Source organism: Trachurus trachurus (assembly GCF_905171665.1).
Source record: "Trachurus trachurus genome assembly, chromosome: 9".
In the NCBI taxonomy this organism is placed as follows: Eukaryota; Metazoa; Chordata; class Actinopteri; order Carangiformes; family Carangidae; genus Trachurus; species Trachurus trachurus.
The window spans coordinates 20349383-20364045 of NC_139895.1; the positions used below are offsets into that span (position 1 = coordinate 20349383).

At 41.6% G+C, this 14663-nt stretch overlaps 1 protein-coding gene across 1 annotated transcript in view; it reads left to right on the plus strand.

Annotated features, from left to right (window-relative positions):
- Nucleotides 1-2207: 2207 nt before the first annotated feature.
- Nucleotides 2208-14663, plus strand: part of ntrk2a (neurotrophic tyrosine kinase, receptor, type 2a) — a gene marked incomplete at its 3' end in the record, with an annotated part of 76724 nt that continues 64268 nt past the window's right edge. The window contains exons 1-5 of the mRNA XM_083979683.1: nt 2208-2814; nt 5978-6052; nt 7721-7792; nt 8305-8373; nt 10054-10202. Coding sequence (XP_083835809.1) covers nt 2558-2814; nt 5978-6052; nt 7721-7792; nt 8305-8373; nt 10054-10202 — 622 coding nt within the window. The 5' untranslated portion in view covers nt 2208-2557. The remainder of the gene's footprint in view (nt 2815-5977; nt 6053-7720; nt 7793-8304; nt 8374-10053; nt 10203-14663) is intronic.

A 14663-nucleotide genomic window follows, 5' to 3' on the forward strand; every position in this document is an offset into this window, starting at 1 on the left:
TTTGTTTGTGACCAGATTTTATTGTGTCTCATCCAGAAACAAATGCTGCAGTCGCTTTAGGCAAACTACACTGTTCCTTTTTTATATATTTTGAGCAAAAGCTCTGACTTTCGAGAAACCACATATTTATATTTGCAGGTGCAGACGTTACTCTGCAAAGTTATCAAGACATGGCACTCACTCGGCTTTTGCAACCCCACATGTACTGTGCATAGCAACCGAAAAGGGATTTTGACACCTAGGTCAGTCAGTCAACAACCGGAGAACTTTGTTCACTGTTAGTATTTACAGTGTCAATACTATGAAACTGGTGTTCTGCAGTAAACACATCAAACATTATTGAATGAATTTGCAAGAAGTTAATTATGCTTGACATATTATATTATGCCCCCTGTTTCGGACAAAACATATCCCGCCTGATGCTTTGTCTGTGAATGACAGGTTGTTCAAGAGGGTGATTACATGTTTAAAATGTCAGAGACCTTTAACACAAGCTATGCCCTCTGTCAGATTTCAAAAGGAGCGTAGAGTAATTGGAATATTCTGTTTGTGAGACATTGTTTTAATTGGTACACCCATTCTGAGCAGAATGTGTACAGCCCAGTGTCTGAAGCAGGCATCCGCCAGATTGGTTCAGACACAGACAGGGCTCCATAATTACACTCCTCTATTCAGTGCGCTGCCTGTGCGTCAGTGCAAACGTCATATTAGAGCTGCACATGGGGGACAGGACATTGGAGAGGAGAGGAGAGGGCTCCTCACAGCTGTGGTGTGTTGGGGTTGTAGTAGCTGCTCACAGGCAGATGCTGTCACTGTCTGACTCTCACATACATATACCTAGTGAAAAACTAAGGAGAAGTAGCTCTACTTCCCCATGGCTGTACAGCATAAAAGACAGAACAACTTTTGTGTCAGAAATGCATCCAGCAGTAGGAAGCAGCAGAGCGACTGACTGGCATACAGCCGTATATAGCCTCCACTCTAAGATGACAGCCTATTGATTCAGGTCTGGTTTTGGCTGGGAGCCCCATGTGAAGAATGAAATATGGTCTAATGATTTAATAAGATGACGCGTGGTCTAGTACAAGCCAACTAAAGACTTGATGATTGGTGATTGCTCCCTCTGTCTCTCTCACTCTCTTTCATGTGCCGCTTTAGACATTACATCCATATCTTGTTTACACTGGAGGCAGCCACTGTAAACAGGGCAGCTGACAGTGAAAAAGACCTGTAGGATCAACACTGTTAAATGGGAAATGTCTGACTAATTTTGATGTGCACAAATGTTTTTTTTTTCTTCCCTATTCCCCAATATAATGTGACACTTAAGTGACTTCCTAACCACTGTCAAGACAGCTTTGTTTTTCTCTGATTAACTGTATACAGGTCTACCTCTGAAACGCCAAAGTGTAACACCCAGATGATGATGATGATTATAATGACAAGGACGGTGATGATGGGAATGATTATGACAATTAGAGCCTGCAAATTGATAGCCCCTTATATCTCATTTAGGCACATAATCTGAAGCCAGCAACCGGATAAATTAAATCACCTCTTTAACAGAGTCTTTCCCACCTCTCTACCCCCCCTTCTCTCTCGCTCTCTCTCTCCCTCTCTTTGAGACAAGGACACTCACACCTTGTTCACAACTCAAGGCAAGGCCGTTAAAGCCTGTCACAGACTGTGCCCCCCACCCAAAGATAATTATTATTATTTTTTAAATAGAAAAAACAAAATACAAATTCATCCATGGAAAGTAACATGTGCCCTGGAGCAAGAAACGCCTCCTGCTCTGCACCTGACCCTTCCCCCAGACCTCTCAGAGCGTCTCCCTAAGGGGGATCAATGAGGTATCACGTTATACACGATCTGCCTTGATGCTGCTGGTACCCGTCCTCTTCCTCTTCCTCCTCTCTCCTCATCTTCTCTTCACCCCCTGCTCATCGCACCGGCTCTCCCGTCCTGACTGTCATTTATTCTCTGTCCTATCCTCCACCCACCAGACCAGACCAACCACCACCGGACACACACGCACACACACAGACACAGACACACACAGCAGAACATTGTGTAAAGGAGGCATCATCGGCCAGAGAGAGAGAGTGAGAGAGAGGCAAAGTCAGATAGAGAGAGAGAGAGAGAGAGAGGCAAAGTCAGAGAGAGAAAGAAAGAGGGAGAGAGATAGAGATAGAGAGAGGCAAAGACAGGGAGAGAGAGAGAGATCCTCCCTGGCACACACCCGTCAGTGTGGCAGTGTGATTTTGACTGACTGGCTGACTGACTGACGGGGGTTTCTGGAGGAAACGCACGGGAACGGGACGACACGCACTCCTGTTTTGTTTTGTTTTTTCACACCTTTCTCGCTGCCTTGTCTGTCATCGTTGTCACGGACGGTGATGGTTTTCTAGCTGTGCCGCCTGTTTCCACCTCAGCATCGGATTTTTGCTTTATTTCTCCCCTCTCCTTGATTGGCTAAACCGGGGCTGATCCCAGCCAACCTGGGCCGGGCCGTGGTGCTGTTCGGCGAGCCTTACAGCTGAAGTTGGCACCCGAGATGAGCGCCTTAAGACCCGGGAGCGGGGCTCTCTCTTCGCCGGTGAGAGGGTCTGGGTCGTGGCGGTCCCTGTGGTGGTGGTGGGTCGTGGCACTCGGGGCGACAGCGGGCTCGGGAGATCCTTGGCTGTCCGCGGAGGCATGTCCACGGTCTTGTTCCTGCAGCAGCACCAGGATCTCCTGCGTGGATCCGGAGTGGGGTATTAATGCCTTTCCCGTCCTGCAGAGCGAGGCGGAGATGGAGAACATCACCGAAATGTGAGTGTCTCTTAAGCATCAGATTCACACAGGGGGAGATGTCGGATTCATATGTGGCCCTAAAATATCCACATGTAAGCCTGTCCCGCTTTTTTCAAGGTGGCTGCATTTTCAACACTTTACAAATAAAGGGATGTCTTCCCTCACCCCTCCTCTGCCAGTTGTGTCTGGAGCTGGCAGACACGGTCCGCAAAGAAAGAGCCAGAACCGGGTCCTGTTGTTTTCAACGCAAATCTTTTCTCTCTCGCAGAATGAAAGCGAATCCACCACAGTGTAGCTTCTAGTTCAGACATTAAATATGGGCTAAGTCACATTCATTTATTCAGCACGGGTTTGGCTCAGACACGCATCATGTGTAACCTACATTGCATAACAGACTCATTCACATCATGGGGCACATCAGTCTTTCATCAGCGGCGTGGAAACAGCCCATTTAAAAATAAAGGCAGTTTAATAGACTTTAATTCCGACAAAGACATAATAAAACAGTCTGTGTGCGACCGCGTGCGCGCGTGTGCTTGCGGACGGAGACACGCGCTCACCAAACACCGCTGTCCAAATATTAGCACAGACACTTCCCAAGATGGCTTATATTAGTGTATTTAGATTAACCGAAGACGCGCAGAGAAGATCGATGCTGAAGACATAAAAACAGAGATCTTTTTTTTTTTTTTGCAGCAAGTGTCAACATTGTAGGTGCGAGACTTGAAGACTAGACAGTGGTTCCCATTCTAGATGACACAAAATGTGTAGTGTATTTGTACTGTACATCTGCCCCCCACCTCCTCAGACAAACCCCCTCTCCTCCCTTCCAGCTTCTCACTGTCATGTCATAAAACAGCATTTTGGCCAAGAAATTGATGGAAACGCGTCTAAGCGTTTGTATCTGTGAACATTTAAACCGGAGACTGCGATAGCCTACAGTATTTAACTGCTGCAATATCATTGTTGGCAAAGATAAACGGCCTTGTTGATAATGACTTTTGTCGGAGATAAACAATCTTTATCGGCGGCCTTGGAGAAACCTTGGAAGCTGTTTAAATGAGCCAGCAGACTGGTGAAAAGCATTCACTGAGTGCTTGGCTCATGTAAACAGACAAATTACTGATGACCGTGCGACTTCTGCTTCCAAACGACCTTGCCAAAAAAAAAAGAATAGAAAAGAAATACAGATATTTAGGAGATCTTTGCATAACCCAAGTCTGTGGTAATTGATTACACACCCTCATTTTGTGACATCTGCACTGAAACCACACATTTTGACAGAATATAATGGACATCCAGTGTCAGTGTGAATAACAAGCCCATGCTCCTTTACTTCGTGTTGATGTCTCACACAAGTGTAAAAGCCAAGTCAAACAAATCAGATTTATCCCCCATCTGGTAAGAAAATCACCTCCTCTAGATATGAGAAGTTGAATGACAATATTTTTGACTGACAACTTCAATGTTCTGTGGGTGTTGGCTCCTTTTCAATTTAACACAAGAAAAACAAGACGTTGTTTTATAGGTAATGCAGCATTTCATAAAGATAGCAAAGATGACATTTAACCTAAATATACAGAAAACGTCTATGTCTGTGTCACAATATTGATTAATTGCCCACTGGCATTAAGATAATGGACAAATGTGGGTGTATAAGCTGAACTCACCCCTGTGCCCTCAGACTAACATGCAGTGACGGGTTAATCACAGCTAATGACAAACCAGAGATGGATCTATCTGCATGCTCTTTGTGCTTATTATTCAGCAGTCTTATTGGAGCTGGAAACACTGCCTCTTCTGTCTGTGTCGCTCATGTACAGTGTAATTGGCAATTTCTTGTAGATTACAAATAAGGCTTATACCTTCAAAACATTTGGTTGTTATTGAGTTTTAGATGTTTGTCAATTTCATGAGGTAATTTGGAGAAGGTCGAGGATGCTGCTTTTCAAAGAGTATAGGTTCCTTTGTGTGTAAAGCAGTGAAAAATACTGACATGCTGGGTCAGCTTCTTTGATTATTGACTGGCAGATATATTTCAAATTTTTACAAAGCTTTCCTTTTGGGCTTTTTGTGTTTGTTTGATAGTGAAGGCAGAGAGCTGACAGGAAATGGAGGGAGAAAGAGGAGAGGTGATATGCAACAACGGTCCCCGACCGGATTTGAGTAATTGGGATGTTGCCATCAGACAACCCTCGTGAAATAGCTCTAATGGTTAGATGTTGTCCTTTCAATCCCTTGTCAATTTGTTGACTTCTGGTATAAATCCGGTGACTTAATCTGTATCTGGAAAAACCTACCACTACAACTCAGGTCTGTCGCAACTGTGTCGTCTTTTAAAAGCAGTCTTAAAACGTATCTTTTTGCGCAAGCGTGTTACTGTTTCTGATTTTCCTCTGACCTTCTTATCTGATTCTTTTCTTGAGTATCCTAATCAGTTTTCCTTTTTTTTAATGTCTGCATGGCTGGTGTATGCCTTTCTCTTGTATGGTGCTCACAAGTCTGAGCTTGTCACATCAGATGTGCCATATAAATAAATGTTGACTTGACTAAATATAAAACTTTGTAATGATATTTGAAAGCAAGAAATTATTAGTATGCCACCACATAAAAGACATTATTTAATGACCTTGTGATTTTGTCAAACAATTCATGCAATGGGAAGACACAGTGCTTGTGCAGGACAAAGAGCTCTGCTACGACAGTTTTGTGTTCCTTCTGAAGGAGAGATTGTTCCCGGTTCACTCTGGAGGTTTTGTTTACCCCTTGATGTTCTCAGACATCTGATCCCAGAGCTGTGATATTTCAAAAGTACGTGTACTGTTTTTCTGAACCTGTTCGCACAGTTAGACGCCCATCACAAGAGGGAGTTGCCAACAGTCGTCTCTCCTGTTGGCCTTTAAACACTGTCAGGTCAAGTGCCCAGCTCAAGCGCAGCCGAGGAGAAGAGGAAAAGCTGTGCCTGTTTCTCCACTTTAAAAAAAAAAAAAAAAAAAAAAAAAATACACCAGCTCCTCCTGAGTACCATATGTTAGCTGCAGTCCAGCAGGAGTTCATTTTTTAATTTTGAACTCTAATTATAGAGGCTTATTATGTTCCTTTGTCTTATTGAGATGTTTCTGTTTAAGCTTCCCTCCGTTAACAAATGAGCCCGCTGACACACACTTGTTTCTCCTGACAGCTACATCGCCAACCAGAGCAGCTTCTCCTCCATCAACGACAAAGACCTGCACTACTACAAGAATCTCAGGAACCTGTGAGTCTCTTATGGCTTATATTTACAAGAAAAACACTAATGAGTTATAAATTGTTATTGTCCTAATTACACACAGTCTCATCTTGGAAAATTATATGGCAGTTCTGTAAACCACCTGTTAATATTGGGCTGTACATAATGATCACTATGAGAAGATACAGTTTATAGCTGGTGGAAGAGCAGTTTCACCACATTTTGATAACACTTCAACAGTATTTCTTACGCAGCTTGTTATTGTCCACTATATGAGACATATTGATTTACTCTCTCACCAATAATTCCACATCATTCTCTTTCTTAAGGCAATGTATTGTTTGTGTTGCTTTAAACCCCCTCAGTGTTTATCACTGTTTCCCAGAGTGTTTGTAGTTGCTGCATTTTGCTATGCTTCTCTGTTTCATTTTGTTTCTGAATCTAGAAAAGGGAAGTAGCACTTTCTTTTGATAACACAATAATCTGCTAATTTCCATTAGTAATACAACACATGCTATGCACTGCAGGTGTATATGATATAACTGTGGTTTTGATTGTGATTTTTAGGGGTTTTATATGTGGCAATCTGTGCAATATTAGTTTTATTTAACTAAATTAATATTTTTATAGTAATCATTTGACATTGGAAATGAAAATCCCCACTCGGTTCAAGTCATTTCAGACATCAGTCAGTCACAGAACATAGTTTCATATCAGATAATGATAATATCTTACAGCCTCACCTCAGCTGATGAAGGGCACAGACTTTGTGAGCAGCTGGTTTTAACAGTGCTGTGAGTGAGTGATGCACAGCTGTACACCTGGCATTTAAGATGTTGTTGTACATCTACTGAGATTACAGTTATGCTATATAAATATGATGAGCGTGTAAATAGTTAATGGATTGATAGAGAAAAAGATCTGCAGTAATACTGGTAACTGTTTCCACCAGTTAAACCAGTGAAATGATTTCCATCTGCTTACATGAGAAGTTTTTTATTCATCATGTGTCATGAAAAGCTGCATATCTAAAGGTTTTGGACTGCCTATACACATATGCATCAAGTTCTTGATGAAATATGTAGTGTGTTCATACCCTTATAGAAGCATTTTCTGATCTGTTGCTCCAAGGATATCATCTCTTGTTTGTGCCTTTTCAAAACTGTCACAAATTCATTTTATGGCGGTTAGGGAGGACAACTAATTTGTCAGGGTTAGCAAACAATCATTGTTAAAAAAACAAAACAAAAACAGCACTGACTGCTGGTTTAAAATGAGAAACAAATGGTGCTCGCAAACTTGAAAGATGAGATGTTTTGCTGACCCATCGACGTCCTCCATGCATGGTTTTTGTTGCTGTATCGCAACATTGCATGACTTCATAATTACATTATTGCCAGGGGGCTTTGTCACCTGATTGTCAACATGTTGCTCTACTTGTGAGGACATTAAAATCATATAATGTTGCCATTGTCCTCTGATGTTGGCATTAAGATGCTACATTTAAGCCACAATTGTAACAAATCCTATGTGCTCATCCTTAGTTGAATTTTTTGTAATACTTATGGTTTATTAATATTGACAGATTATGATATTTCCTGGTTTGATATGGTATGATATGTCCTTTTACTGGTGTACTGTATATCTTACTGCTTTTGTTCATGAAGATGTTAATGATGCTGTTTTTCTTATCAGAACGGTGACCAGCAGCAGGCTAACATATGTATCAAAGCTGGCCTTTCAAAACAACATCAAGTTACAGTACCTGTAAGTAAACACTCATCTCATGCTATAATAGACAGTATATTAGCTTTCTGTGAAGGGGACCGCTGTCCAGCCATTAGCTATCACTTTCAGTGACTCTATTACAATTTACTGTATCTATTGACATTTTATTCATGTTTTAGATTTTGGGTTAAAGACTGCAAAATTGCAGTAGCCTATGTAATACTATAGACTTTAGACTGTAACAAGAAATAAATGACTGTGAGATTGATGGAAAATGAAGGCAAGTTCAGGTTCAAAGTGAACAGCATTTGTAATTGACTGTCAAACGTAGGGACCTTGTAAACATAATTAAAGTGTGACGCTTATTACACTGATCAGATGTACCACTTAAGGCTAATTGTCACAATCCTAAGAGAGGAAAACTTTTAATGGGTAGGGTTAGGGTAGGATGCATGTTGAAATATACTGCTAGTTGCTGTGACATCAAGTTAATATTTTGTCATGGTATTACAAATGCAATCTCATTCCCTGATGTTCGATTTAATTTCCAGGAATCTGAAAGATAACAACCTGTCATCACTGTCCTGGAGGATATTCAAACACCTCAACATCTCTTATCTGTGAGTTCAGTGCAGTTATCATTATCAGTCTGTCCATCTCTGTCTTTCTGTTTATCAGTTCCCAGCTCTCTCTGGTTATCATCACACTCAAAAAAAGAAAAAAAGAAAAAAAGATATAATACCTTATGGGATATAACATATGTGATGTCACCTGTAGGTCTTTGATCTGATGATGATGTGAAGCTGCGAGCTTCTGGCAATCTTGCGTTTTCAAGCAAGCAGAAAATTATTAAATTTAGATTAAAGCAGATATCAGCTTCACGGCCGTTTCGGCTAATGCTTTTGAAACCGTAAGTTACAGCTTCAAGTCACAACTACGACTTGGTAGCGTTCCAGGTAACCCGTAGCTCGTGTTTTTACCATCCTGTTGTCTGTGAAAGTTCCCTATAACGGCCACTCGTAACTTCCGACCCGTGAACTCGTACCAGATCGAACTGGTATGACTTCACAGGAAGGAAAAACACAAAGTACGAGTTTCTTTGAACGCACCATGAGTTAGCAGCCCCCGCCCTTGTCAGGCATCAATTGGTCCTCGTGCTACGTCACCACATTCACGCGCATCCCTTGGCTGCACACACAGCCCTTCATGCCGTTCTCTCTCCTCATTGGATAACACTTGTATCCCACAAGGAAAATTTTCTCCTCGGGTTACAGCAGAGCAGAGTGACGGAGAGACTCGTGTTTAGGCTGAAATACTTCATGTAAGTGATTGCTGACGGAAAATAGGACTATTTAGGACTTATATTAACAAAAACATTCCACTGATATCTGCTTTAAGGCAACATAATGAAGAGATTATCTGAGGTGATAATAAAGCACTAGGGCTCAGCGTCATTGGCTATGACACTTATAAATAAAGGGAAACATGTTCCCTAAACATATGCTTTAGTCAGTCTCCCATACAGTAATACAGACAGAAATGTAACATTTCCCAGTTGCTTAGTACAGAACTAGTGTATTTTTCATGCTAGGTAACCAGTTGGAAAAACTGCAACTTAAAGGAATACCCCTACTTGCTCTCTTGTCAAGAGTTAGACGAAGAGAATCAATGCCAGTCGTATGTGCCAGGGCTTTTTTTTCTTTTCTTTTTTTTCTTTTTTTTTTTAAAGTTGTGCAACGTTCACATTGTTGTTTAGGGGGGTGTTATGTGCTGGACCGGCACATGGAACTCCTCATTATTTTTATACCTTGGTTTTTGTTTGGATTAAATGAACGAGATATAACATCTTAATTAGTGAGCTTCAGAAATGCTGGTAGGCAGATTTTGAGAGAAGCTAGCACTTACCCCCACCCCACCACCACTCACCCACTCAGTCTTAATGCTGTGCTACAACTGCTGGCTTGTCGCTCTCTATTTAACAGACAGACATCAGAGTGTGAGAGTGGTATCAATCTTCTTATCCAGCTCTGGGAACGGAAGCAAATAAACTAGTTTGTTTTTTTAAAATATATTTTTGGGGCTTTTTTGCCTTCAATGGACAGGACAGTTAAGAGAGAGACCGGAAATGGGAGGCGGGGGGCGGGGGGGGGGGGGGGGGGGGGGGGGTGACAGGATAGACCAGATAAACCAGTTTTAAAAAATCTCAAATAATTCCTTTGAATAATTTCACTTACATGTGTAGTTTAAACTCAGCTGCCTACTTTTCTCAAACCTTTGTGTGTGTGTGTGTGTGTGTCCAGGATCCTGACAGGGAACCCTCTGCACTGCTCCTGTGAGAACATGTGGATCAAACTGTTGTTGGGGGAGGAAGCAGACACTCAGGAGCTGCGCTGCGTTGAGGATGGGCAAGGACGCAAGCTGCTGTCCAGACTGACACTCCCTAACTGTGGTGAGGACACACACACACACACACACATTGAGTAAGAAGCTGCAGAAGACATTTATAAGCTGCAGCAGCACTGACACACCTGGAGGAAAAATCCAAATGATTCCCTTAATAGAAAACTTTCCATTCACATGTGTTTGTAATGTATGTGCATAGTTTTGCACATACTTGCACAGGACTTGGTCGTGCACAAAATCTGTTACTGCAAGACAACCTCAGAGGAGGTGTGGGCGAAAGTTTTTGTCAAAACCTTTGAGAATCAATGTAAAAAGAACAGAGTTCATGCCCTGAGAGCCGCCGCTGTGTAAATTGTAATATATAGCCATTGGTATGTGAATTTCTACTGGCCACTGTGGGTAAACTGTGCGTACTGCTCTGCATTTCTGCAGGGCTCTGCCTAGCTTGTATATCATAATTTCCCAAGACGCACTGTTGTGCAAAAAAACCCAGACAATATCTTACACATGAACAAACAAATCACATGATTGCATGCCTACACACCCAGAATACTGCTTTAATAGAGAGATTAAAAGTGCAGTTTGGTTTCTGCAGGGTGTTATTGAAAGGCCACAGACACTTAACAGGCTGACTGTATCTCTGAGCTGTGGGGATTTAATTCATATGATACATAGATTAGCTGCTAGATGAGAGATGTGAGCGAGAAATGTGTCACGCACTGAGTGTGTTTGCATGTGCGTGTGTGTGTGTGTGTGTGTGCGGTGTGCGCGCAACATGACAGGTCATGTCATTTTATAGGCCGGTTACTGTCATCTGAGACATTTGCTTGTACATGTAGCAAGGTCACTGCACAGGACATGGAAGCTGAGACATATCTTACTGCGAAGGAGCATTTGTGTGATTGAACTCACAGATGACATCATTGAGTCTCAAAGATGCTGAGTAGAGAAAATTTGCTGCACGTATCACAGTAAAATGAAGTAAAGACCATCTGCACTCTGTCCTGTAGCACCGATGACCTGCTGTCACACAGCAGATTTCATTTCCTTTTCTCTGAATCATCATTTATCAGTTGATGAGGAAAGAATTGTCTCTGGATTTACAGAAATCTGCTCAGCAATGATAACAGCATTTTGAGCTTTTTTTTTTTTTTTTTTTTACATATTTGATTGTGATAAACTAAGGAACAATGATTGGTTCAATATTCCCATATTGAGGAATAGTGTCCACAAACAACAAAATATTTTTAAACCTATCCCGGTGCATCAGTGTAATGTCAAACTCACCAGAAAGCACATTTCCACAGAACACAAACCTTTTATGAACTTGGTTAATGTACTGTAGTCTTTACAGAGCCTCAGAGTAGAAATGTCAGTACATAACTGACACTTAATTTTTTCTTTCTTTACGACAAACTGATGGGTGCTAAACACTTGAGTAAATGAGAAATGAGTGGAAAAAACATAATGAATACAGATCCACTCTGTGGCATGAACGCTGAACAGGCCCAGCTGATTATCATTTTGTATCTAGATGGCCAAAGGAAAAGATCTAAGTGAGTTTGAAAGAGGGTCCATTGTTTGGACACAGATGACAGAGGCTGCAGTCACAAAGACTGCTCAGCTGGCTGCTGTTTCAGTGGAAACAGTGGCATCTGCATTCAGATGTGTGGGAAAGACACTGGTAAATAGGGTTGGGATGAGCTTGATGTTTGTGCATTCAGACAATATGTAAAGACAAACAGAAGATCAACTCTTCCTCAGGTGACTGAGGGTGTCCATAGAGGACGTGATCAGACTTGGTCAGTAGGAACTGTCTGCCAGCAGTCAAACTGAGAGGGATTTTATAGTAGACTAGACTTGCAGTGCATAAACGCATCATTACAAAGATGAATGCACATTTCAGAATTCACTGGTGCAAAAACCGTGAAACCAATAATCCAGTACTATCTCAACAAAATCAGACATTAGGATAAAAGTCACTCTGAAACAGATTTGTTTTGTTTTCTTTCTTCATCTTTTCTGGTTTCTTCTCTTCTCTCACATTAACCATCTGATGACCCCACAGATTTATCTGGTCCTTGTGATAAAACTGTAGCTCCAACAGAAACATGCTGCTTGCACACTGATCCATCAGCTTTAATGATCTAATGACATTGTATATCTATCAATATATCACCAAACCAGCACTTTAGATGCAACTCTACAGTTTTTCTTCTAATATTTACACCAATCAGGCATAGCATTATACTGATATCGTGTTGGTCCCCCTTTTGCTGCCGAATACACAAACTGCAGAGCATTGTGTATTCTGACACCTTTCTGTCACAACCAGCATTAACTTCTTCAGCAAATCCTTAGGCTTGTTATTCACTTCACCTGTCACTGTCAGTGGTCATAATATTATGCCTGATCGGTGTATGTTTTTATTCTTGCAGAGCTTTTATAAAGTATTTTTACATTGTTGTTTTTAGTACTTGTACTTAGGTTAAGGTTGTGAATACTTCTTCCACCGTTTTCTGGTGGGGCAACACCTTACTAAGACACTTAATTGGTTTCTCTTTTAATTCGTCACCCCTCTGTGTGTCCTGCATGAATTTTTAATGAACATCTCTATTTTGGACTGTCTTGTATTCATAAACACGGTCAGATTACAGTGTGACCGCTCTCTGAAAGTCTGATTCTGACCTGCTCTTATTCTTTCAACAAAAACCGCGGCCTGGTTTTGTACGTTTTTATATGCACAAATGTGGCTGAAATTGACATTCAGTAGCCTGATAATGTAGAGCTTAAGCTTCACCCAAGTAAACAAATGAAACTTAAATAGTTTGAGCCTTTGGGGGATAAGTCCAGTCAGATCTGGTTTGTTTCTATAAAATGAACGTGAACATTTACTACCCACTTCATGTCTGATTTAAATTTATGAAAAGCTAAATAACATCAGTCAGAAAAGCTTTATGGGCCTAAATTGAAATATAATCTATTTTTTTCACAGATAAACCGCAACATGAATCTGAAAGTATCTCTGCCATTTCTGTTGTTAACAGTGCAAATGATCTGGGCAAAAATAGCTCAGGGCAGTCGGGACGCACAGGATACAAACAATAAGTTAGCTTTCAGGAAGCTAACAATGTCATTGATAACTCCTATTGATCCGTCCCCTCCGCCTCCCCTCCATTAGTAGAGGTTATTTTTGGCATTAGCACAGTTACAGGAGGGCCCCTGGAGAGATGGGCAGGGGACCCCCTGGCAGAGTGACATATGAGGAGGAGGACATGGTGGCGAGTAGTGCCAAATAATGCCCCAGGGTTAACAATGATACACCCAAAGACTTGTGAGTCTGGCCAAACTGTTGGCATTTTTGTTTCTCTGTCATTTTTTATTTTTTTCCTTTGCCTCTCCCTCTCTTCCCTCTCTCGTTCTCATTTCCCATCTGTCCGCTTCATGTATGACTGTCTCTCCTTCTGTATGTCTGAACGTATCTGAGTGACATATGAGGAAAGCACAAAGGGGAGGAAGTACCCAACGATGCCCTCAGGCCGACACTGATCTCTCAGGCCACCCGCATATGTCTCTCTCTCTCCCTCTCTCTCTCTCTTTCGCTCTCATTTTTTCTGTTTCTCTCTGTGGACTGTTTTCAGCTGGAAAGGCTGGCAAACACAGGCCATTTCCACTGCTGACTGATACGAAACTTTACTAAAACGTGCTGCTCTGATGTAACTCCAGTCCCATGTCTGTGCAATATGAAGATAAGCGAAACGTGTCACTCAGGAAAAATGTTGGGGTCCAGCCAGCTGAAGGCGTGAAAACACTCCCACTCTGTTTATTGTTAACAGGTGGAAAAAAACTCATAAAAACCCACAACCAGCCCCCTCTTGTTTAATTCCCTCTAACAACTCTTATTTAAGTTGTGTGATTACAAGCTTGTGAAGTTTCTTCTATGATCACACACGTCACACCTTACATTTCTTTGGGTTGATGTTTCTGCTTTATGTCCCAAAAAGCCTAAATGTTACTAATTGAAACCAGCTGAACAAAGGTGCTTTTTTCGTATGCAGTGGAAATGGCAGCAGTTGGATCACCAGATCTCTGCTGGTCGCATCTTAGCACTGCTGCGCATCTGTCTCCGTCTCTGTTTGGCTCGAGTAACTGTCTATCAGGCTGCCTTGCCCTTAATTATCCCCTTTTCTGTCTTTTGATTGTTACTGTATTCATGTACTTTTTTTTCTCTCTCTCTCTCCTCTGCTCCTTCTCCAACGTGTGTCCTTTTCAATTGAATTAAGACATAAAAGCTGTAATATTCAACTTCAAGAATCAACACAGGAGTTAAAAAGCACAGACAAATCAGTGCGGAGCAGATTGACAGAGATAGATTAGGTCAGTGTTCATGTCTTGCAACTCTAATGTTTTTATGTGACTGTTAAGTATGTTAAAAGTAATGGACATGGCGTTTAGTGCCATCCCACCTACATTTGGGTCTACTGCTTTCCTTTTAAGGCCAGGCTGC